The sequence below is a fragment of the Myotis myotis genome, unplaced genomic scaffold (genome assembly GCF_014108235.1).
Source record: "Myotis myotis isolate mMyoMyo1 unplaced genomic scaffold, mMyoMyo1.p scaffold_m19_p_2, whole genome shotgun sequence".
NCBI classification, from domain to species: Eukaryota; Metazoa; Chordata; class Mammalia; order Chiroptera; family Vespertilionidae; genus Myotis; species Myotis myotis.
Genome location: NW_023416324.1, coordinates 78,740,648 through 78,766,486, shown reverse-complemented (window position 1 = coordinate 78,766,486; position 25,839 = coordinate 78,740,648). Strand labels below are relative to the sequence as shown.

At 40.9% G+C, this 25,839-nt stretch overlaps 1 protein-coding gene across 10 annotated transcripts in view; it reads right to left on the bottom strand.

Moving 5' to 3' along the window:
* The window catches only part of NUP153 (nucleoporin 153), a 77,028-nt gene that overhangs the window by 36,229 nt on the left and 14,960 nt on the right, over window positions 1-25,839 (bottom strand). For 6 of the 10 annotated variants that reach the window (XM_036353002.1, XM_036353005.1, XM_036353001.1 and 3 more), the window contains exons 2-9: window positions 19,596-19,821; window positions 11,656-11,904; window positions 11,389-11,528; window positions 11,179-11,307; window positions 3,171-3,287; window positions 3,033-3,077; window positions 2,869-2,925; window positions 191-337 (exon numbers count right to left, since the gene is read on the bottom strand). In XM_036353002.1, coding sequence (XP_036208895.1) covers window positions 191-337; window positions 2,869-2,925; window positions 3,033-3,077; window positions 3,171-3,287; window positions 11,179-11,307; window positions 11,389-11,528; window positions 11,656-11,904; window positions 19,596-19,821 — 1,110 coding nt within the window. Of the gene's footprint in view, window positions 1-190; window positions 338-2,868; window positions 2,926-3,032; window positions 3,078-3,170; window positions 3,288-11,178; window positions 11,308-11,388; window positions 11,529-11,655; window positions 11,905-19,595; window positions 19,822-23,786; window positions 23,847-25,839 lie in introns of all 10 variants that reach the window. The other 4 variants (XM_036353010.1, XM_036353009.1, XM_036353003.1 and 1 more) reach the window with 3 other exon arrangements.

Below are 25,839 nucleotides of genomic sequence, written 5' to 3'. Positions count from 1 at the left end.
TTCCTGCACACCCCCCACTGGGGATTCAGCCTGCAACCGGGGCACGTGCCCTTGACTGGAATCCAGCCCGTGACCCTTCAGTCCGCAGGCCGATGCCCTATCCACTGAGCCAAACCAGCCAGGGCACAATATTTATTCTTACTCAATTTAACCAATATTCAAAGACTAGTGAAAATAAACACATACTCACACTGTATTTTTTATCTATTCTTTGATTAGTCTTCTTTAATTCACCAGATGGGGTCAGAGATGGTTTAAAATAAACAGTTCGATTTGCTGCTATGGATACTGGCTTTGGGGTCATGAGCCTCTGAACTGGGGGATACTGACAGACCACCTTATAGGTAAAAAGAAATCAAAGACAAACCTTCATTTTCATACATTATCAGTGATGCATAGCAAAAAAATTATTTGACAATAGCTATGTGACCTAGTGACTATGAGTACTTCTCAGAGAAATACCCAGTAAATGCAAACAAATACTAAGAAAACTGATAGTAAGAGAATCAAAGGTGTGTGTATGTGTGTCTCTATTTATAAATATATATAAAATTCCAAAATAATTTCAGACTAATTTATTCCAGACTTAATGACTGTTCACACATGTACACACACACAAAATAGGAACTATATTCAAAACTGTTTTACAAATCTAAGGTTTTATAGGATGAATTTCAAATATATAAATTAAAGTTGATTTTGCCACATTTCCCCCCAAATTACTATCTAAATTTTCTTCAGCTACAGATATTTTTAAACCAGCAATGAAAATATTTTCATTGCTAAAAATGTGAGCAAATCTCTGTCCAAGTTAACTTTACTCTATTGTTTTTAAAAACCAAATGAAATTCTTACAAGTCTAATTAGTAAAGCATTCCAAATCTTAAAATGAACTGGCTTTATTGTCTAAGAACACGAGTATTTTTGTCAACAATCTTTTGCTACACTCAACACAGTAAAAATTATGTTGGTTTAAGATGACTATAAAGTCTACAGCAGCGGTTCTCAACCTGTGGGTCGCAACCCCTTTGGGGGTTGAACGACCCTTTCACAGGGGTCACCTAAGACCATCGGAAAACATACATAATTACATGTAGTTTTTGTGATTAATCACTATGCTTTAATTATGTTCAATTTGTAACAATGAAATTGGGGGTCACCACAACATGAGGAACTGTATTAAAGGGTCGCGGCATTAGGAAGGTTGAGAACCCCTGGTCTAGAGCATCGACTCTGTCCAAAGATTTTAATACTATAAATACAGTCCTTTCACTCAACAGCAGCTGTGAACAGCACTGAATTCCTAGGCAAAGCTTCTGTATGGTTACTACTTCTTCCCTAAATCCTCATCACAAGTGTGATCCTGCAATTCTGATTACAACTGTGAAAGATGAACTACAATATTGTATCTGTCCATTATAATTCTTAACAGCCATTAATAAGATTTTATTGGCATTACACACAACCATTAATAAAAATGTTTATTAATTAAAACTTCTATTATGGCATAAGTTTTTAAACTTACTTCTTTTTATGCAATCTGACATAAAATAGGAATCTGAGAAAAGCAGCTAATGGATTAATCCCACCACACAGCAAGTAATAATGGATTCCCTCTCTTGTCTGAGGAAAAAACTCAATTTTAGCTTTCTATTCTGCATTAGAATTTTAGTAAAAATAATTATATTTTATCAGTATCTCAAATACATTCCCCAAATTAATTCAGAAAATTATGACAATTTTAATCAATTACTTCTGAGGGAACATAGTGTTGTAGTAAATGTTTCTATAAGTAAGGATCTAGGAATCTGCTTCCCCTGAAGTTAACTAGTCACCAATATAACTAACAATATTTACATCTTTTAAACACTCTCAAGCATTTTATTTTTTCCACAGTAATCTCCAAAACTAATTTTAACAAAGAAGAATATACTAAAAAGGGCTCTCAATATATAAGCTATATCATAATGTTTTACAGCGGTTCTCAACCTGAGGGGCACGACCCCTTTGGCGGTCGAACGACCCTGTCGCAGGGGTCGCCTAAGACCATCCTGCATATCAGACATTTACATTACGATTCATTACAGTTATGAAGTAGCAATGAAAACAATTTTATGGTTGGGTCACAACATGAGGAACTGTATTTAAAGGGCCAGAAGGTTGAGAACCACTGTTTTAATACCTTTGATATCTTGAAGAGTATTTTTGGCTAACTTATGAAAGATATGCCAATCTGAAATTCTATTACACACAATAGCCTTGACATAATGTCTGGTAATAAGGAAAGTTTGGAAAGATAACTATGTTCAGTGAGCACTTCAGTTCACTGAATTTATAATTGCTAAACACTTTAAGCTCTGTTCACTCCTATTTTTATTTATCAAAATGTAAAAGTTACTCAGAAAGACTGCCAAGATGCTGAAGATGGAAATGCCAAATAATCAAAATTTAATGACTGAGCACATACTACATAAAGGATTGTGCTAAGTCCCCCACAAAAGGCAAAAATGTGCAATTTCTTAAAATCTTATTTTTCAAACACGTTTCCTATGAATATCAACTAAATTCGTCTATTTGATAACTAAAAAATACACAAAACAAAACTGCTGATACTGCCCGGCCTGCATGGTTCAGTGGTTGAGTGTCAACCTATGAACCAGGACATCATGGTTCGATTCCCAGTCAAGGGCACATGCCCAGGTTGTGGGCTCGATCCCCAGTGTGGGGTGTGCAGGAGGCAGCCAATCAATGATTCTCTCTCATCATTGACGTTTCTATCTCCTCTTCCTCTCTGAAATCAATAAAAAATACTTAAAAAAAAAAAAAGCTGCTGATACTTTACACAAATAAATGCTAAAAAAGCCTTACCTTTTCCCTTTTGGCCTGAAAATCTGTGGTGGTATCTATCCCTCTCCTATCAAGAGGCTGAAGAAATAAAATACTATTAGAATAGATGACAAACTTTGAAAAATACAACTTTTATCAACAATATATAAAAATATATTTTTTAAGATGTTAAAAAGTCAACTTACAGAATTCATTGGAGAAGAAACAACAGATGGAATTCTTTTCGCATCCTGTTAATTTTTAAACAATAATAAAATTAAGACTTTTCATTGAACTGAAATTTTGTTACACTTCTGCTTTTAATTGTGATTTTAAACATTTACCGCTAAAGGGCTTGACATCTTCTCTAAAGATTGCAATATTCGTCGAGCTGTTGAACTAGTCACACCATAGTATTCTGCATTGACTTGTTTAGCTTTCATCTGTCTTCTGAATGGTACCTATAAAGTAAAACTTATATTATTTGCTGGAACTGTAAACTCTAAACCTTTTTCAGAAAATGAGAACATTTACAGAATTGAATGGAGTCTAAAGCAAAACAGGATTAATGTAACAAGTTATCTCTGAGTAATGTCGTTAATTATATATTCAAATTTTTTCTTTATGTCTTTATTGAAAATCCGTTATCTCTGCCTGAGAAATTACTTTTACAATGAAAAAAAAAAAAAGGTACTATAGCATGCACCACTCTAAAGCTCTCCCAGCTATGTTAAATGGGAAAAATGAGATAGCTGGTAAAACATTCTAGCATTATCTTGATCTACTTATCCCTAATATTTTTTAAGATGTTTGTATTGATTTTAAAGAGAGAGGAAGGGAGAGGGATAGACAGAAACATCAATGAAAAACATCCACTGGCTGCCTCCTGCACATTCCCCACTGGGAGACCGAGCCTGCAATCTAGGCATGTGCCCTGACCAGGAATCGAACCAGAGATTTCATGGTTCATGGGTTGACATTCAACCACTAAGTAACACCAGCTGTGGCTAGGCTATCTCTAATATTTAAACCAAAGAACACTAAGTTAATGACAACTGTGTTAAAATATTCGTTATTCTGAGTGTTAAATAATATTTAATTATAGTAAATTCCAAAATAATTAAACAAACTCTATTACAAATTTTAAACCGAACTGTTTCTCAAATTTTAACACAATAAAAAGTTTAAATACACAAGCTATTTCTTAATAAATGATTTAACTTTCTTAAAATTGAACTTATGGAAATAAGCTTATAAGAAGATAAGTAACCTTTTTTAAATTTTATATGTTTTTATTGTTTTTTGGAGAGTAAGGGAGAGGGATAGAGGGATATTAACATCAATGAGAGAGAAACATCATTGATGACTGCCTCCTGCACGCCCTCCCCCCCCCCGACCCCCCGCCACCGGGGATTGAGTCCACATCCACAACCCGGGCATGTGCCCTGACTGGGAATCGAACCACAACCTCCTGGTTCCTAAGACAACGCTCAACATCTGAGCCACACCGACTGGGCATAAGTAACCTTTAATACAAAAGCAATGTTTACAAATTCCAATAGAAACACTACCTTTTATGCAATACAACTTTCCAATAACCAAGTGACTACCACAAATCAAAGTAGTTTGGCAATGCTTAATATAAAAAAGATATTATTACTACAATCAAAATATAGCCCAGTTTAGCCTTAGCCGGTCTGACTCAGAGGATAAAGCGTTGGCCTATGGACTGAAGGGTCCCAGGTTCGATTCTGGTCAAGGGCACATACCTAGGTTGCAGGCTCCATCCCTGGCCCTGGTTGGGATCCATGCAGGAGGCAACCAATCAATGTCTCTCATCACTGATGTTTTTATCTGTCTCCTCTTGTTTCCTCTCTGAAATCAATAAAAATATGTTTAAATATATATAACTGGGATATATATGTGTGTGTGTGTGTGTATCACAGTTTCTACAAATAGCTCATATCTGAAAAACTAAATCATCATAACTACTTTAAATAACATTTCTCTCTCAGATACCAAACATTCATGGTATTTTCAGAGTAGCTACAATAGTCTACATTAGTTTTATTAACAACTTGGTGCCCATTAGGATTGCTGTTCAGCCCAGAGGCTTTGGTGAATGTGAGGCAGCATTAAAATCCTCTAGGAAATTATGAGAATCTGTCCTGTCACTGGATTCTCCTGGCCACTGGCCCCTCAGTGCCTTGATTCACAAAGCAATAAAATGGAAATGAATTAGAGAACCTTTAATATACCTTCTAACTCAACCCTCTAGAAAAGGAATAGCAAATAGATTCATCCCAAATGTCAAAATAAATATTTGGAAGCCTGTACTGAGAAGGATGGTATGTCAGAACTCAACATGAAAAAGTATAGGATTTAATATAAGAAATAGAGGAGAAAGTAGCAGGAATACACTCTTACTTGGACTACTCCATGAATCATGGGCTTGCATCATCATCTATCTTCTACTAACATGCTAACCTATCTATTTTAAATGTAAAAATGTCTTTTAAAAATTAACATAATCCTTGCCTAGCCAGAATGTCTCAGTTGGTTGAGTGTCATCCTGTGCACCAAAAAGTTGCCAGTACGACTCCAGGTCAGGGCACAAACCTGGGTTGCAGGTTCAATCCCGTTTTGGGGCACATATAGAATGCAACCAATCAATGTTTCTTGCTCATATCAATGTTTCTCTCTCTCCCTTTTCCTCTCTTTAAGCATGTCCTCAGGTGATAATTAAAAAAATAAAAATCTACTCTAATAAAAGAGAAACATGCATTAAACAATAAAACAATTTAAAAAAAGGAGAAACATGAAAATTGGTGTCATTCTGCTATGCCCACCAGACAATCAGAGTGGTTATGCAAATTAACCCAACAAAGATGGCGGTTAATTTGCATACACAGGTGCAGAGTAAAGACTGAAGACTGAGGAGGCTTGGCTTCTCCGCTGTGGCTGGACCAAAGGCCTGGGTCCCGGGTGCCGGAGGAAAACCAGTGCCGGCAGCCAGGGGCAGGAAGACCTATTGCGCGAATCTTCGCGCAACGGGCTTCTAGTAATAATATAATCCAGTATAAGCTTGGGAAAACTCCTTGTGTAACTCCAAGATCCAGTTAGCACTTTCTTTTTTTTTTTTTTTAATATATTTCATTGATTTTCCACAGAGAGGAAGGGAGAGGGACAGAGAGTTAGAAACATTGATGAGAGAGAAACATCGATCAGCCGCCTCCTGCACACCCCCCACTGGGGATGTGCCCACAACCAAGGTACATGCCCCTGACTGGAATCAAACCCGGGACCCTTGAGTTCACAGGCCGACGGTCTATTCACTGAGCCAAACCAGTGAGGGCGAGCACTTTCTTAAAAAACAAAATATTGCTGTTCATGTACACACTCAGAAATGACTCGTAACTTTGCTATTTATGAAAACATTCTCTAATTAGAAAAACAAGAAACTATTCTAAAGACAGTATCTTCAAATATACTTGTTTTTGTGCAATTGTGTCTGTCACAGATTGCCTACATGCTTAAAAGTATTACTCCTCCATTTTTAAAATGTCCAAATCTATAATATAAGTAGAATAACAACATATACATGAAACAATTTTTAAGAGCCTCAAGAAACTCCTAGGACAAAACACAGAATGGTGCAATTTACCTTAAATTAACGTATTTTTAACAGTTATCAATTTCCAAATGTTCTCTGCTAATGGGTATATGTAAATACAACTGATTTTGATTTTTTTAGATTGACCTTGTATACTATAACTTTGCTAAGCCCACTTTTAAGTCTGATAACATCTTACTGTAGTTTCCTGGGATTTTTCTATGTAGATAATAAGCACATTGTCTAGGAATACAAATAACTTTATTATTTCATTTTCAATATGTATGCCTTGTATTTCTTTTTTCTTGTGTTAGCTAGGAATTGCAGCACATTTAACAGTACCAGTGACAGCAGATATCCTTGTTTTCTTTCTAATCTTAGGAGGAAAATATTCTGTTTTTTACAATTAGTATGATGGTAGCTGAAGATTTTCTGTAAACACCATTTTTCAGGTTAAGAAGGTTCCCATCTATTCCTAGGTATCCTGAAGTGTTATCATGAATGTATGTTGGATTTTGTCAAAAGCGTTTTATGCATCTGGAAATATTCATACAATTTTTATTCTTTACTTACATGGTAGATAACAATTTTCAAATGTTGAACCAACCTTGCATCATGATGAAATAGTCTTTATATATATTTGGGTTTAATTTTGCAAATATTTGTTGAGAAGGGGTGTGTGTGTCTGTAATTCATGAGAAATACTGGTCTGTAGCTTTCTTATAATGTCTTCAGCTTTAGTTATCAGGGTAATGCTGGCTTCATAAATGTGTTGAGAAGTGTATGGAAATGTTTGTGTTTGGTAGAATTCACCAGGGAATTTATCTTGGCCTGAAGTTTTTCTTTGCTGGGAGGTATTTTAACTATAAATTCAATTTATTGAACAGACTATTTAGGCAAGTTATTCTTGACTAACACCAAATAACATGAATTATTTTTATACTAGAGGCCCGGTGCACAAAAAATTGTGCACACGGGGGGGGGGGGGGGGGTCCCTCAGCCCGGCCTATGCCCTCTTGCAGTCTGGGACCCCTCAGAGGATGTCCACCTGCTGGCTTAGGCCCGCTCCCTGGGGGATCGTGCCCATATTGGCAGTCAGACATCCCTCTGGCAGCCCTCGGGGGATGTCCACTTGCCAGAGGGGAGCAGGCCTAAGCTGCAGTCGGACATCCTTAGCGCTGCTGAGGAGGCGAGAGAGGCTCCCACCACCACTGGTGTGCTGGCAGCCGTCAACCTGGCTTGTGGCTGAGCAGAGCTCCCCCTGTGGGAGTGCACTGACCACCAGGGGGCAGCTCCTGCATTGAGCGTCTGCCCCCTGGTGGTCAGTGTGTGTCATAATGACCAGTCATTCCCAGTCGTTCTGCTATTAGGGTTAGTTTGCATATTACCCTTTTATTATATAGGATAGAGGCCTGGTGCACGGGTGGGGGCCGGCTGGTTTGCCCTGAAGGGTGTCCCAGATCAGGGTAGGGGTCCTGCTGGGGTGCCTGGCCAGCCTGGGTGAGGGGCTGATGGCTGTTTGCAGGCTGGCCACACCCCCTTTAGGGTGGGGGGTCCACTGGGGTGCCTGGCCAGTCTGGGTGAGGGGCTGAGGGCCATTTTCAGGCTGGCCAAGCCCGCCAGCGACGGGAGCTCCCAGCCTCTCCTTTTTTTCTTTTATTTTTTATTCTGGGGTTTATTTACCTTCTATAATTGAAACTTTGTAGCCTTGAGAGGAGCTTAGAGCTGGCCAGGGCGGGCGGGAGGGAAGCCTCCTACTCGCTCCAGCAACGTGGCCACAGCCCGCTGAAAGCAGGTATCTGGGGTTTACTTACTTTCTATAATGGAAACTTTGTTGCTTTGAGTGGAACTCAGAGCCGCCACAGCAGGCGGGGAAGCTTGGCTTCCTCCATCATTGGGGCAATCAAGCCTCTTGCTCGCTCCAGCTCTGTGGCTGCCGACCGCCATTTTGGTTGGGTTAATTTGCATATAGTCTCTCTGATTGGCTGGTGGGCATGGCTTAAGGCATAGCGAAGCTATAGTCAATTTGCATGTTTGTCTTTTATTAGTGTAGATAAATTTAGTAAAATATGTACAAGATTGGTGTGATGAATACTACAAAATACTGATGAAAGGAAATGTAAAAGACCTAAACAGCCATGGCCGGAGTTTCTCAGTGGTTAGAGCATTGGCCCTTTGCACCAAAGGGTCATGGGTTCGATTCCCGGTCAAGGGCACGTGCCTGGGTTGCGGATTCAATCCCTGGCCCTAGTCGGTTGGGAGCATGTACAGGAGACAGCTGAGCGATGTGTCTTTCTCACATCAATGTTTCTTTCTCCCTCCAATCCTCCCTCACTTCCACTCTCTCTAAAAGTCAATGGAAAAAATATCTTTGATGAGGATTAACAAAACAAAAAAAGACCTAAGTAAATAAAGAGACATATTGTGCTCATGGACTGGAAGACTCAATTTTGTTAAGATGTATATTTTCCGGATCTGGGGTTACATTGATCTTTAGACTCAATGTAACCCCACACAAAATCCCTGTAGACTGTAAAAACTGACATGGGGATTATAAAATTATAAAAACCCAAAGGAATAAGGAAAGCCAAAACAAGCTTTAAAAAAAAAAAAAAAAAAAAAAAAGCTGGACAACTCATACATCTGATTTCAAGACTTACTATCTATACTAATAAAACAGTAATATGCTAATTAGACCAGGAAACCTTCCGGATGTCCTTCCAAAAAAGCTTTGGTGGCAGGGCCGACGCAGAGGCGGTTAGGGGTGATCAGGCCAGGAGGGGAGGGCAGTTGGGGGTGAGCAGGCTGGCAGAGGGGGGGCAGTTGGGGGCCATCAGGCCAGCAGGCCGGCAGGGGGGAGCATTTGGGGGTGATTAGGCCAGCAGGGGGGGCAGTTGGGGGCAAGCAGGCCGGCGGGGGAGGGGGGCAGTTGAGGGCAAGCAGGACAGCAGGGGGCCCGTTGGGGCAAGAAGGCTCGCAGGCAGAGTGGTTAGGAGCAAGCAGGCAGGCAGACAGGTGAGCGGTTAGGAGCCAGCGGTCCCGGATTGTGAGAGGGATGTCCAAGATTGGAGAGGGTGTAGGCCAGGCTGAGGGACACACACATCCTTCCCCTCGCCATGCATGAATTTCGTGCACTGGGCCACTAGTAAAGCTATAATAATCAAAACAGTTTAGTGTTGGCAAAAGGATTGATACATAGATCAATGAGAAATAGAAAGTCTAGAAATAGAGCCACAATGTGGTCAAATGATTTTGACAAACGTGCAAAGGCAATTCAATGGAGAAAGTATAGTCTTTTCAACAAATGGTACACACTAAAGAAATTGGACATTCATGTTAAAAATATGAATCTTAATCCATACCTCATGTCACATACAAAAATTAACTCAAATGATTTACAGGCCTAATCTGAAACCTAAATAAAGCTTCTACAAGAAAACATAAGAGAAAATCTCTGTGACCTTGGGTTACACAAGAATGATTACATCAAAACCATGAACCATAAAAGCAAAAAAAACCCCCCAATATGTCAAATCTCATCAAAAGAAAAATTCTCTTAAAAGACATTAAGACAAGTCAGAGAAAAGGATAAAAATATTTGCAAAATATATTTCTAATAAAGGACTTATACCCTGAATAAGGCACTCTTGAAACGCATTAATAAGAAAACAAGCATGTTAAAAACAGGCAAAAGATTTGAAGAGATATTTCACTAAAGAAGATATACTGATGGCAAATAAGCACATGAAAAGCTCCCTGTCATTAGAGAAATACAAATAAAAACCACAGCAGTTGGAGTTCCACTGTATGCCTATTAGAATGACTAAAATAAAAAACAGAAAATAAGCTGCTGACCAAAACAAGTGCTGGCCAGAAGCCTCTTACATTACCGGTGGGAATGCAAAGTGGTACCAGCCACTTTGGAAAACAGTGACAGATTATTATAAAGTTTAATGTGTTTTTTTTAATATGACCCAGCAGTAAAACTTCTAGGTATTTACCCAAGAGAAATGAAAATTAATGCTCACATCAGCTTTATTCACAATAACAAAAATTATAAATAATCCAAGTGTTCTTACCCTGCCAAATGGATAAACAAACTGTATTATAACTCAGCAATAAAAAGGAACTAACTATTGATATATGCAAAAATACAGATTGAATTCGTGCATCATAATAGAATAAGCCAGATTCAAAAGATTACATATAATTACATATATAATTAAGTTTATATAACATTCTGGAAAAACCAAAACTATAGGGAAATAAAACAGATCAGTGGTTGCCAAAGGGTAGAAATAGGAAGAGTGGTTCATTAAAGATGCACAATGTAATATTTTTGATAATAAAGATGCACAATGTAATATTTTGAGGTGATGAAAATGTTTGTTCAAATTTTGATTACAGAAGTGGTTACACAACTGTATGTGTTTTGTTAAAATTCAAATACTCTTAATAAAGGTAAATTTTACTATTGTAATTTACACCTCATTTTTTTTTTTTTTTAAAAAAAGGAATCATCACACTTCCTACACACACACACACACACACACACAAATGTAATGTACAAAGAGTATGCTTAGGTCTAAAATAATGTTCATATAGTCCCTAAATTAAAAGAATTTTGTAATATACACATCTGTCATTTTACCAAAGAATGATTGAACCAAAATTCATTGAGTGCAAAGTTACTTATCAATTTTTTAAATAATATCAATCCTTCTTTTTTTCAAACCAACCTGATATGGTGTGTTTTGTAGTTTAGGCTGTCTTACAGCAGCTGCTGCCCCACCATATGTTGTTTTTCCAGGATAAAAAGGAGAATCTCCAAGCTGACTTGTTTTAAGGAATGAAGAACTCCCAAGTGACTGCACAGAAATACAATGATAAGTTATAAGCAATAAACACTCTAAATTAATGTGATTAAATCACTTCCAATTAGTACTCACAGGGGAAAGTGTTCCAAAGGCAGACAAGTTGAATGCTGGTTTCTTTGAGCTGGTGGCAGTGTGCTGTGAGAGTGAATGAGACCGTTCAGCCTCTGGGGACCACAAAGGGAGCACTGAAGTATTCTTTGAAACAGTTATATCTGAAACAAAAATATGTAATGCATAATAACAGCATTAATTGTAATTTTTATAAATAGAAAATGAAAATTAAGACTAAGAAAAAATTATACTATGAAATTTAATTTTACTACCAAATGCCAAGAATACCTTTATCAGAAGCTCTTGAAGAAAACCCACTGGTAGTTGAGATGTTATCATCATCATGCTGAGAGGTAGAATCTTTAATTTCCTTTACAAGGGAAAATCCAGAACTACCAATTGGGAAAGCCGAGGATGTGGAGGGCTGACAGTGTAATGTAGGAGATTCCAACATGGAGAAATTCAGATGGCTCCGATGAAGAGAAGGCCTTGTTAATACATCTGGATAATTTGAAGCAGTACTAGTTGTTGAGGGTTCTTAAAAGAAAAGTATTAATATTGAATATATAACTTAAAAAAAGCAAAACAAACACAACAAAATGCTGTTTTTACTTTGAGAAAGCATACTATATACTAAATATAACTACAATTCAAATCACTGAGGCCTCCCATGATAAACCCAACTGAAACATTCTTTAGCCAAAAAAAGTTTCAAATAACAGAAATTAATTTACCTAAAATGGTGTCAAAATATATTTCACTCTTCACATACCAACTTCCAAAAGTGATTTTCCTTGAATTAATCCTATATAATTAAAGGGTAATATGCAAACTGACCCTAACAGCAGAACGACTGGGAATGACTAAATGCAGGAGCTGCCCCCGGGTGGTCAGTGCACTCCCACAGGGGGAGCTCTGCTCAGCCACAAGCCAGGCTGATGGCTGCCAGCACAGCGGTGGTGGCGGGAGCCTCTCTCGCCTCCTCAGCAGCGCTAAGGATGTCTGACTGCAGCTTAGGCCTGCTCCCCGCTGGCAAGTGAACATCCCCCGAGGGCTGCCGGGCTGCCAGAGGGATGTCTGACTGCCAGCTTAGGCCTGCTCCCCCGGGGATCGGGCCTAAGCCAGCAGGTGGACATCCCCTGAGGGGTCCCAGACTGGGAGAGGGCGCAGGCCAGGCTGAGGGCCTCCCCCCCTCGAGTGCACAAATTTTTGTGCACCAAGCCTCTAGTATCAGTATAAAAACCATTCGTAAGAAAATCGAAGCTATATAAGAAATTCACAAAACAAAAAGGATACCCCTGGCCAATGTGGCTCAGTTGAATGGAACGTTGTTCCATGCACTAAAAGGTTTCAGGTTTGATTCTTGGTCAGGGAACATACCCAGGTTGTGGGTTCAATCCCCAGTCAGGAAAGTCCAAGAAGCAATCAATCAATTTTTCTCTCTCATATCGGTTTCTCTCTCTCTCCCTCTCTATCTCTCTCTCATCAATAAACATATCCTCGGTTTGATGATTTAAAAGAAAAAGGGGGGGGGGGTAAGTCTATTCCTCTAGAAACCACTATTACATGTGTACATTCTCCCAGATAATTTACAATAGTCCCCCTTTCTCCATGGAGGTTATGTTCAAAGACCCCACTGTGGATACCTGAAACTGCAAACAGTACCAAACCCTATATATACTATGTTTTTTTTTTTGCATACATACCATTAATAAGGTTTATTCTATAAATTAGGCACCGTAAGAGATTAGCAACTAATAAAATAGAATAATCATAACAATATGCTGTAATAAAAAAGTTATGTGAATGTGGTCATTCATTTCAGGGGACACTTTGCTCAAGTCTTTGTATAGGCTCAGAACATGTTTTCTGTTCGTATCTTCCACCCACAAATTTAATGCCTTTTCCATCTTAACTAAGCACTAATGCACTGAAGCTGTAACTTTTGAAGCCGCAAAAGTTGTAACAGCAAAAATAGCACAATTTTTTTTTACCTTCTTCACAATTTCAAAGATAGAAGATTCATTCTTAACCGTAGATTTTAGCAACCTCAGCATAGGATTTTCTTTCTTTCCCTATTAAGTTGAGAACTTTCTCCTTTCACTTACAGGAAGTAATTTCCAGTTTCTCTTGAGCACTTGTGGGCAGTTGAATAAGGGTTACTTGAAGAGCACTGCATTCAATCTGATAACTGGTAACTAACGCGCAGGGAGCATGTAGACGTTGGATAAAGGGATGATTCGTGTCTCAGCAGGATGACACAAAATTTCATCACGCTACTCAGAACAGCATGCAATGTAAAACTTGCAAACTGTTTATTTCTGGAATTTTCCAATATTTTCATACCACAAATGACAACAGTTAACTAAAACCCCGGAAAGTAAAACAGTGGACAAGGAAAGGGGCACTACTCTGTGCGTACACAAATATATGTTTTCCCTAATCACATAATTATGCTTATGCATCCTGTTCCGTGACTTTTTTCATTTACCAATATAATTTTGTCTCTACATACAGAACATTCACTTTAAAGACCACACTGTATTGTATCATACTGATTTATTTTCATTATTTATGATTATTTCCCCAATACTCCATCAAACATGCATGCACTTATATCTGCATACTTTTAAGAGTATTCTTTTGGATAAAGCTATGATTCTTTAAGTATGTAAGAGGGACATGAGAAGAAATTATGAAACAAATATTCTTAAGCCACTCACAAAAATATCTGATTCTGTAAGTCTAAGGTTGGGCCCATAAAACAGCCTGTGTGGTTGGAGGTATCCTGGGAATCAATAGGATACACGATTACATGGGAAAGTGCTCTGTCATAGTGGATCAGAGTACATACTCATTTTTGCTTATAACATTGTGATCCAAAAATTTCCCGTCAAATTACTCTCCCACACATAGCAACTAACAATGTACATTTCCCCTGTACTGTCACTGGATATTAACTGTTTTTGATTTCTGTCACTATAACATGTTAAATGGCATCATTATTTATTTAAATAAGAGGGATATTGAGCATCCTTCCCTATACTCATTGGTAATTTATATTTCTTCTATTAATTGCTTATTGATTCACTCTCTTATTACTAAGATTAATAATATCAAATTTATTTTTAATCAGTAAGATCAGAGTAATATAATCTGAGATATTATAAACAATTTTTCATTGCTGGCTGAAACCATTCATTTTGGGGTGTTTTTTAAAATCACTTTCTATTTCTCAATTACAGTTGACATAGTATTCTGGTATCTCAGCTAGGGATTTAAGGAGGTGGTGTAGGATTTCTAAATTCTGGCAGCCCTGGAACTTCAGTGTTCTCAGCACTGCTTTTTCCCCAAGCACTGCTCATCTTGAATGTTTTCTCAACTCTCTAGCAGCTGTTATTTGGTAAGCCTTAGGTGGGCTCATCCTCTCTGGATACTCCCATGTGGACTTATGGAGGCCTGCACCGTTTTCTACTGTTCAATGCCCTTAATTCTCATTTCTGCCTGATGTGTTTTTGCTTGGACTTCAGTGCTCTGCCAAGTTTGAAAATGTTTCCTGAGAGCTAGGTAGAGATAAGGTTGACTTTGTGAAGTTGTGTGTGCGCACACGCACTACTTTCTATTGTCTGAAAGTTGTTGTTTCTTGTATTTTATCCAACTTTATAGTTATTTGCTAGTCTGGGAAACCTGTTATTCCAACCTAACTGGAAGAGTCTTTTGGAAACTTGACAAAGGATTCTAAAGTTTTTGAAAATACACTTGAAGATGAATATAGAAATTCTAAAAAAGAAAAGGGGAATGAATGTGCGGTAGGCTGAAAAAACTTTTAGAGCCATTAAATGTGTTCTAAAGCTATCATATTTAAAACATTATAGCACTGGTACAAAAATATAGGTATGTCATTGGGGGAAGTCTTTTGGAATTTAGTGCAGATGATCTCTGACTTAACTAAAAATCATTCAACTTAAGATTTTTTGATCTTATGATGGTGAGAAAGCAATATGTATTAAGTAGAAACTACTTTGAATTTTTATCTTTTTTTTTTTTTTTTTGAGATAGCAATGTGCGATAAGATCCTCTCCTGATGCGGCTCCCAGTCAGGCATTAGATCACAAGGCTAAACAACTGATACTGATACTCTACAGTATACTGTGTTGCCAGCTTTTTGGGGGGATATTGTGTTCTGAGCATCTTAAAGGTAGGCTAGGCTAAGCTATGATGTTTGGTAGATTAGGTGTATTAAAATGCATTTTTGCCCTGGCCAAGAGGCTCAGTTGGTAGGAGCATCATCCCATACACCAAAAGGTCGTGGGTTAGATTCCCCATCAGGGCACATACCTAGGTTGCAGGTTTGGTCCCTGGTTGGGGTGTGTGCAACAGGCAGCCGATAGATGTTTCTCTTTCACATCAATGTTTTTCTCTCTCTCAAATCAATAAAAACATGTCCTCAATTGAGGATAAAAAATACTGTTCAGAGGAAGATAATAGAATCTGGAATTTCCACATATATTATTCAAAATGACAATATTTAGTAAAAAATCACTTGATATACACACAAAAGAAGAAAACTGTTATCCACAGTGGGAAGAAAAAATAGTCAAAAGAAATTGAACCCAAGATAGCCAGGGTTATACTTAACAGACAAAGGCTTTAAAATAGTTATTTCAATATGTCCAAAGTTCTCAACAGACCTGTTAAAATTATTTGCCTAGGATCACATTCACTGGGGAGAGTTAATCAAGGGACACAAGCAATCATTCATCATTAGGAAATTGTTAATATAAATTAGCACTTTTATAGATTAAATGGAATACAGAGCCCAAAAATAAACCCTTGCATATATGGTCAAATGATCTTTGACTGGGGTACCAAGACCACCACTCAATGGAGGAAGAACAGTTGTTGTGCCCAGATTTCAAAGTTCCCAAGACCTCCAGGGAGCCAGTCAGTCCGATGCAAAAGCAAAGAGTCATTTATTTCAAACCTAGGTTTGGCTCCCCTGCCACACTCACCGAGGCAACGGTAAGCTCCAGTGGCCGAGAGAGAGAGAGAGAGAGAGAGAGAGAGAGAGAGAGAGAGAGAGAGAGAGAGAGGCCTGATGGGACAGGGGGTTTTAAAGGGGGGTGGAGTGAGGGCAGGAGAGGGGACTGTGGGCCCCGCCGATTGGCCAGGCGCGAGTCGGTACAGGATGTGGTCATAGTGATGGCGTGCACTTCCCTTGATTATTATTGGTTAGTCCAGAGAAATCCTGGGTGTGGCTAGCAGCGGCTTCTTCCCGTGAGGAAGCACATGGCACCGTCCCAAAATGGAGGACCCAAGGCAAGATGGAGGGCGCACGTGGCTCTGTCCCAAGATGGAGGACCCAAGGCAAGATGGAGGGCGCAGTCCTTGCCCGGCTCCTGCCGCTGCCGCTCGAACTCGCCACAAGGCAGGATGGCCCTCCCGCACAGCCCCCGCAGCCGGCCTGCGGGCAGACTGGGACTCCAGCGCGTCTGGGCGGCACAGGCCCAGCAAACGGGGTGCGGCCGCTGGAGTGGCCCAGCTCTGGAGGAGCGGCATCCGCTCGGAGCAGGCCCGGCCCATGGGGCCGGTGCACTGCAGCATGGCGGCCTCCCGGAGCTAGGGCACGGGCCCCACTCCGCTGCCGCCGCCGCTGCACTGGGCCCGGTCCGGGGGGCAGCGGGCGGGTGGCAGCCCGCGCCGGGCTCCCCCCGTGGGCCGGGGAGCCAATCTGCCCCCCCCATGGGGCCCGGCGGTCGACCCACGCAGGCTCCAGTCCCCCCAGCCCCAGCGCGGGCAAGCGGGGAGCCGACCACGGGGAAAGGGAGGAAAGAGCCAGGCGGTGAGGCCTTCCGCTCCCATGACCTCCCCCGTGGTCAGTCGCTGCCCGGCCCCCCCCCCTCGCCGCCGGCCACCACGCAGCCGGTCCGGACACTCGGACCCGCTCCGGGGAGGCCAGGCCCTACAGCGGGCGCGGAGGGATTTCAGAGCCCAGCGGCCAGACTCCTCCTCCCGCACCGCCCAGAGAGGCGGGCGGCGCGCCTTTCACAGTCTCTTCAACAAATGGTGTCGGGAAAACTGAATATCCACATGCAAAAGAATGAAATTGGACACTTATCTTAAACAATAAACAAAAATTAACTCAAAATGGATTAAAGACCTAAATATAACACCAAAAAACTTTTATAAAATTCCTAGAAGAAAACAGAATGGAAAAACTTCATGATGTTGGTGGTGACAATGATTTTTTAGACATGAGAGGCAACCAAAGAAAACCAGATATATGGAACTATATCAAACTCAAACACTTTTGTGCACTAAAAGACAATCCATAGAGTGAAAAGGCAACTCACAGAATGGTAGAAAGTATTTGCAAGTCATATATCTGATAAGGTGCCAATATCCAGATTATATAAAAAACCACAAAACAAAAAAGTCAAATAATCTGATTAAAAATTGGGCAAAGATTTGAACAAGACATTTCTCCAAAGGTGATATACAAATGACCAACAAGCATATGAAAAGATGCTCAACATCACTCATCATTAGAGAAATACAAATCAAACCCAAGAAGAGATACCACCTTATATCCATCAGGGCAGCTACCATCAGCAAGGCAGAAAATACATTTGGGAAAGGATGTGGAGAAACCCTTGTGCACTATTGGTAGGAAATATGAAATGGTGCAGACTCTGTTCTCAAAATTTAAAATAGAATTACCATATGACCTAAGCAATTCCACTTCCGGGTATACAACCAAAAGAACTGAAAACAGGGTCTCAAAGAGATCTGTTGAACCATGTTCCTAACAACATTATTCAGAATAGCCAAAAGGTAGAAACAATCAAAGTGTCAGTGACAGATGAATAAATGTGGTACATATATGCAATGGAATATTAATTAGACCTTAAAAGGAAATAAATTCTGGTATACACTACAACATGAATGAACCTCAAAGACATTAAGCTAAGTGAAATAAGCCAGTCACAAAAGGACAAAGACTGTATGATTTCTCATCAACTCATTCCACTCACCTAGCAGAAAATAATCTAGACACCCAATGTTCTCAAACTGAGTAGAGTGATGGCTGAACAACTCTGTGAACGTACAAAAACCACTGGACTGTACACTTTAAATGGGTTAGTTCTATGATACATAAATTATACCTCAATAAAGCTGTAAAAAATATCTAAAGTGAAATGACAGAGTATTATTTCCAAAGATGCCATATTCTTTTCATGGGTAATTTTAATATTCGTAAACCCCACCTTAATGCTATAAGTGGATCCTAAAAAGTTCAAGCCTTTAAAATGTAGTCACTTAATTGTAAGATTAATGAGATGACCCTGTTGAGCTTGCTGCAGAGAAGACAGAAGCCAACTGCAATTATACCATACCTAAATTCATGTGCTGCGGGAGGCATTATTAGTTTGATTATAATAGTTAACATTTATACAGTTCTCCCTTAGTTCCAGGACCTATTCTAAGGGCTTCGCGTTTATTTTTAAAAGAATTTATGAGGTTACAGAGGAGAAATTACCTTGCCCAAAGCCACATGGCTAACAACTGATGGCATGAAAATTCAAAACCAAAATCTAAATCAGAACTTGCACTCTTAGCTGATATGTCAGTCTTAGTTTAATAAACAAAGCGGACAAAAAAAGATACCTAATTTGAACCTGATAAATCACCCTCCTCCTACATTGATTATGTATTACCCAAATTTACCACAGCCAGATAATATAAAAATATTTATATTTAGGACACGTACTAGAAGCTCTCCATTATCTACACTATCATGAAAGTGCAAACAGGGAACCCAGAAGGCTGATGGACCTTGAGCTTTGGCAAGGGCGAAAAGCTATGCACCAATTGTTCTGTCAAGACAATGGTGGCTCAAGCAATTTCCTGACCTAACAATCTCAAAGTAAATCTTTACTAATATTTACTGACCTTTAAGATAGTCTGATGCTACTGGAATTTTCTGCCTGCCTAAGGGCAAGATGTGTATTCTAAAACTGAATAACAGGGTCTGGGCCCCAATGAAGCCTTTCCACTAGAGAGAGGGTCTCTGCCTGGCGTCCCGTGATTTCCAAATTCATATTTCTTGTCTAGTGTATTCATTTGTGTGCGGCCCTTTTCTAGATCCTGATACCTAGCCGTGCTGGTTGCGGCTTTCACAGACATGAATGCCTATCATTCATAAAAAAGATTCATGTTCTATTTACCTTCTGTATTACTGACTGTTGGCTCAGGAGTGATTCTCCCATCATGAATATTAGCACTCTCCTCATCAGCATATATCAGATGATCATCATCTCTATTTTCTGGCCACTGTGGTACCTCTCTGGTGTCTGCTGAGCAGCTGCATACATCTTCATTCTTGTTGAAGTATCTCTGTAGCCATCCTGGCACAATATTCTTAACAGATTCTGTAACCCTGCTAAGAATACCCTGTTGGGGGAAAAACATGTGAGACAGTTTTAGTAATTTATCTTTTTAAGTACCAATTTACAAAGAGCCATACCAAGAAAAACACAAGTATTTCCTTCCAACGAAGTTTCCTAAAATTCAGTTACTTGGGCTAATGCTGAAATAATGGTATTTTACAAATTCTATAGACAAATTCCTACTTTTTCTTTCTCCCATATGCGTATAACCATGAGTCAATAATTATCCCAAATGGCCATACTAGAGTCTTCAAGAAACTCCAATAGGCCACCGAATAAGCAAAAAGTTTTACACTTAGTAATAAGATATGCACTAAAATATTAAAATCTGAGAAAAGGCATCCATTTTGATCTCAGCATATTAAAGGAAGCAATATAAAAAATACCGTCAACAGCTTCCTCAAGCAATTACTTTATTGCACATTCTTTAAAAAAAGAACAAAAATGTAGACAAATAAAAACTAGACTTTTTTTAAAGACAGACAATAAGCAACTAAGCTATCATAACAAACTCAAGAAACAATATAAGATACTTTTTGATGGTAAAATTTCATACCAAATATTGCCTGAAAATCTGAAGAATTAATTTTATTATGGTAACTTTTAAAGGGAGAAAAAATGTTTATCAGTATTAATATTCAGTGTAGCTTTGCTATGTGCTAGGGACTATTCTAAGCAATCCTATCTAATAAAAGAGAAACATGGTAATTAGCCATACATCCACTACCCTTCCCATCGGCTAAAGAGGGCGATATGCAAATTAACTGCCAGCCAAGATGGTGGCCAGCAGCCAGGCTACTGACACGAACAGGGAGGTTTGCTTGCTTCAGTGATGGAGGACTCCAACGTCTCCCACCTGCCGCTGCTGGGCTCTGAGCTGCTAAGAAACATTGTTACAAATATAGAAGCTAAACAAAACTCCAGAAACCTGTTTTCAGTCAGCCGGGATCTCAGAGCTGGAGTCGCAACAAAGTTTCAAATACAGAAAGTAAACAAAGCCAGAAACCTGCTTTCAGCAGCGAGGTCTCACAGCTAAAGTGGGCTCTCAGCTCCAGTGACAGCCAAAAATCCAAGAATAAAAAAAAAAAAAAGGAAAAAAGGAGCGGTTGGGAGCTTCAGTAACCCGCCAGCCTGAAAACGGCCCTCAGCCCCTCACCCAGACTGGCCAGGCACCCCAGTGGGGACTCCCACCCTGAAGGGTGTGTGACCAGATGCAAACAGCCATCATCGCCTCATCCAGGCTGGCCAGGCACCCAAGCAGGACCCCCACCCTGATCCAGGACACCCTTCAGGGCAAGCCAGCCGGCTCCCACCCGTGCACCAGGCCTCTATCCTATATAGTAAAAGGTAATATGCCTCCCAGCACCGGGATTAGCGGAGCCGCAAGGCCTCCTGGCCCCTGGAGCAGCGTGACAGGGGGCAGCGCCCAAACCCCCTGATCGCCCTGCGGCTCTGTGTGTGACAGGGGGTGGAGCCACAACCTCCCTATTTGCCCTGCTCTGTTAGTGACAGGGGAAAGCACCCCAACCCCCCTGATCGGCCCTGCTCTGTGCCTGACAGGGGGGAGCTTCCCAACCCCCTGATCGGCCCTGCCCTGAGTGTGACAGTGGCGGTGCCCCAACCCCCTGATCGGCCCTGCTCTGTGGGTGATAGAGGGCAGCGCCCCAACCGCCCCCCACGGGCCCTGCTCTGTGTGTGACGGGGTAGAGCCATAACCTCCCCGTTGGCCCTGCCCTGAGTGTGACAGGGTGAGGCGCCCCAACCCCCTGATCCGCCCTGCTGTGTGTGTGACAGGGTACAGAGCCCCAACCTCTGATGGGCCCTGCTCTGTGCATGACAGGGGGCAGCGCCCCAACCCCGATTGGCCCTGCTCTGTGCGTGACAGGGGGTGGCGCCGCAACCTCCCGATTCGCCCTGCTCTGTGCATGACAGGGGGCGGCGCCCCAACTCCCCAATCAGCACTGCTCTGAGCCCGACCAGGGGCTGCACCTAGGGATTGGGCCTGCCCTCTGCCACCCAGGAGCAGGCCTAAGCCAGCAGGTCGTTATCTCTCGAGGGGTCCCAGACTGCGAGAGGGCACAGGCCGGGCTGAGGGACCCCCCCCTCTCCCCCGAGTACACAAATTTTTGTGCACCGGGCCTCTAGTTTATACATATTATTCAATGTAATCCTCACAATACTTTTTTAAGTTGGTATTAATAGTTCCACTTTATGGATGAAGGGACATTGAAGTTAAATAACTTGCCCCAGATACAAGCACAACTACTATGCTATATCTAGGATTGAGTAAAAGCATAGGTGGAGATTGGCAGGACCTATAAAGTTTCAGTACTACCTTCCTGTACTTTTTTTTTAAAAAATATATTTTATTGATTTCTTACAGAGAGGAAGGGAGAGAGATAGAGAGTTAGAAACATCGATGAGAGAGAAACATCGATCAGCTGCCTCCTGCACATCTACTGGGGATGTGCCTGCAACCCAGGTACATGCATGCCCTTGACCGGAATCTAACCTGGGACCTTTCAGTCCACAAGCCGACGCTCTATCCACTGAGCCAAACCGGTTTCGGCTACCTTCCTGTACTTTTATTAACTCTAGGTAAAATAACAGTAACACCCCCTCCTGCTATTACCTGATATGAATTATAATAAAAATCCAATGAAATTATGTGAAAGTACTTTGCAATTTACAAAGTATAACAAACATATACTGATAATTTGATCACTAATGATGGGAAAAAACTATCAGAAACAAACTGGGGTGAGAAAACCAATTTTAGGCAACAATGACCTACATGAAGTAGCATTAGTAGAATTTCAGAGAAAAAGTCAAGCAAGGGGAAAAATGAGTTGGCAGGTACAAAAAACAATGAAGTCAAGGCAGAATACATAAATCAACCATGAAAGCAAACCCAAGACAAAGAGGCCTTGAAAAATCCTGTCAACAGAAAAGATGGAAGACATCTGATACAGGAATTTGGCTCGTATTTTCCTTATTGATTAAAAAAGGGTAGGGAACTGGGAAATATGTAATTATTTTTCAATGTATTCTACAAACAAAAATTTTAAACAGATCTACAATGTAAGTTCTCTAGTAACACAAGAAGCCAGTAGCCCTAGAATACTCACTACTACAAACACAACTGCACTGTTCCCTTTTTCTATGCTAATGTTACATAGTATTAATTACTTTGGAAACAGATTATAAACCTACATCCAAATGTAGTATTTATAAAAAACATACATATATTATTGTTTTTACATATTACTTATACTTAATATTTAATTACCCCCTCATATTTCAAAAGACTTGAAAGTGCTATCAAGCTACAACAATACAAATAAGACCTGAAAATTGTAAGACACATATTTGATATGAAATGATAAATTAGCTAAAGCACTATAGCAAGAATTTAGTAAAATAAGCCTTTAGTGGACATCCTCTAAGGTGTTTAGCTACTAAAAGTATTAGAGATTCCTGTGATCCCTACTCACCTGAGGCAAGTACAGACCTTAAATTAATATCATACTTAACCAAAGATCACATCTGTGGCAGCATTAGATGTTGTGGAAAATAATCAGTAATCAAAACTAAACAGTCAAAATTGATATAATAAAGCTCATTAACTAAAGCTAAAGAACTTTGCTTGGAGACCTTCTCTTTTCTAAACTAAAATCTAACCAATTTATGTATCTCAGCCCACAGCAACTTAGAACAAGAAAATTACAGTGAGTAAGACCACAAAGAACTTGACAGTAAAAAGAAATAGACAATAAAACTGACCTGGAACCATTATAAGAAAAAAAATGACTGTACTTCAGTATATATTTGTATGATAAGTGACCTTAAGTAATCAAGAAAATTTAAATTAAGCTCAGTATACTCTAGTACTAGCGGTCCCTTTACCAGTAAATCAACACCATCTCAGGCTCTATCCCAGCCCTACAAAAGTCAGGAGATAGGGCTCACCTGTTTTAGCAAACACTCCCAAATGTCTTTGATGTATGCTAAAATTTGAGAATCACCTTTCTAGTTAAAGAAAGCAGGAAATTAGATACATTTAACACAATTACATTTTAGGGGAAAGGCCCTCTATTGGAGGTTAATAAAATTATGTATACTTAAGTCTTAAGATTGTTATCTTGCAGAAACCGGCTTGGCTCAGTGGATAGAGCGTCGGGCTGCGGACTGAAAGGTCCCAGGTTCGATTCCGGTTAAGGGCATGTACCTGGGTTGCGGGCATATCCCCAGTAGGAGATGTGCAGGAGGCAGCTGATCGATGTTTCTCTCTCATCGATGTTTCTAACTCTCTATCTCTCTCCCTTCCTCTCTGTAAAAAATCAATAAAATATATTAAAAAAAAAAAAAAAAGATTGTTATCTGGAAAACATAATGTGGAGCACTAGTCAGACAATTAAAATACAGGGTGGGGCCTGCCTGGTGTGGCTCAGGGGTTGAGTGTCAACCTATGAACCAAGAGTCACGGTTCAGATTCCAGGTCAGGGCACATGCCCTGGTTGTGGGGCTCCATTCCCAGTGTTGGGCATGCAGGAAGCAGCCAATCAATGATTCTCTCCCATTATTGATGTTTCTCTCTCTCCCTCTCCCTTCCTCTCTGAAATTAATAAAAATATTTTTAACATAATAAAATAAATAAAACACAGGATGGGGGAAATGTAGGTTTATAGTTTTGAGTATGCAAAAGTTTATTCTTCCATTATTATTTATTAAGTATTGCATTCTTTTCCATATGAACTGTAAGCCTACTTTTACCCCACCCTGTATATCATAATAAAATATCCTATCTAATAGTAGACAAACATGGTAATTGACCATACCTTCGCTACACCTCCCATTGGCTAATCAGTGGGACAAAGATGGCGGCTAATTTGCATACTGCAGGCAGGGCGGGACAGCGCCATTCTGCCTGCCCCGCCACCATCTGGGCTTGCTATCTGCGACCCAGGGCAGCAGGCATCCGTGTGAGACCCGACCCGGGGCGGCCGGGCGGTGCAGCAGCGATCGGCCAGCCTGCCCAGCCTCCATCCGGGCATCCTGTGTGCAGCCCAACCCGGGGTGGTCGGGTGGGGCACCAATGATCCACCGGCCCGCCCGGGCGTCCCATGTGCGACCCGACCCGGTGCCCCAACCCCCGGATTGGCCCTGCTATGTGCGCAACCCAGGGAGGCGGGGCAGGCACCGAAGGATCAGGCCTGCCATCTGCCACCCGGGGAGCGGGCCTAAGCCAGCAGGTGGTTATCTCCCGAGGGGTCCCAGACTGTGAGAGGGCACAAGTGGGGCTGAGGGACACCCCCACCACCCCCCTCCCCTGCCAGTGCACAAATTTTTGTGCACCGGGCCTCTAGCACTAAAATGAATGAGAAAAACAAACTGTATAGTGGACTGCAGAATACAATGCAGCTTATAGTACTATTTCCCCAGTGTTTCCCAGATTAGCCATGATTTTTTACCTGCACTAATGACTAGAGGCCCAGTACACAGATTCGTGCACTGGTGGCGGGGGGGGGGGGGGGGGGGGGCCTTGGCCTGGCCTGCGGGTATCAGGCTGAAACAAGCTCTCCAACATCTCCCGAGGGGTCCCAGATTGCGAGGGGGCACAGGCCAGGCCGAGGGACCCCCACCGGTGCACGATCAGGGCCAGGGAGGAACCACGGGAGGGCTCCAGGGTGTGTCCAACCAGTCTCACCCAGTCCCAATCGGCCAAACCCCAGCTGCAAGCTAACCTACCAGATGGGAGCACCTGCCCCCTGGTGGTTCGTGCACATCATAGCGACCAGTCGAATGAATGGTCAGACACTTGGCATATTAGACTTTTATTATATAGGATTTTCTATCTATTCATTTCTCTTAATAAATTTAGCTTTTCCTACACAATAAAATCAATTCACAAACTTGATGCTATGCTGGTCTTCACTTGCCCTTCCCTCACTCCATTTTGATAGGATGTCCCACAAAACTGGCTTCTGGAAGAACTGGCCTACAAGAGATAGTAGAGGACACC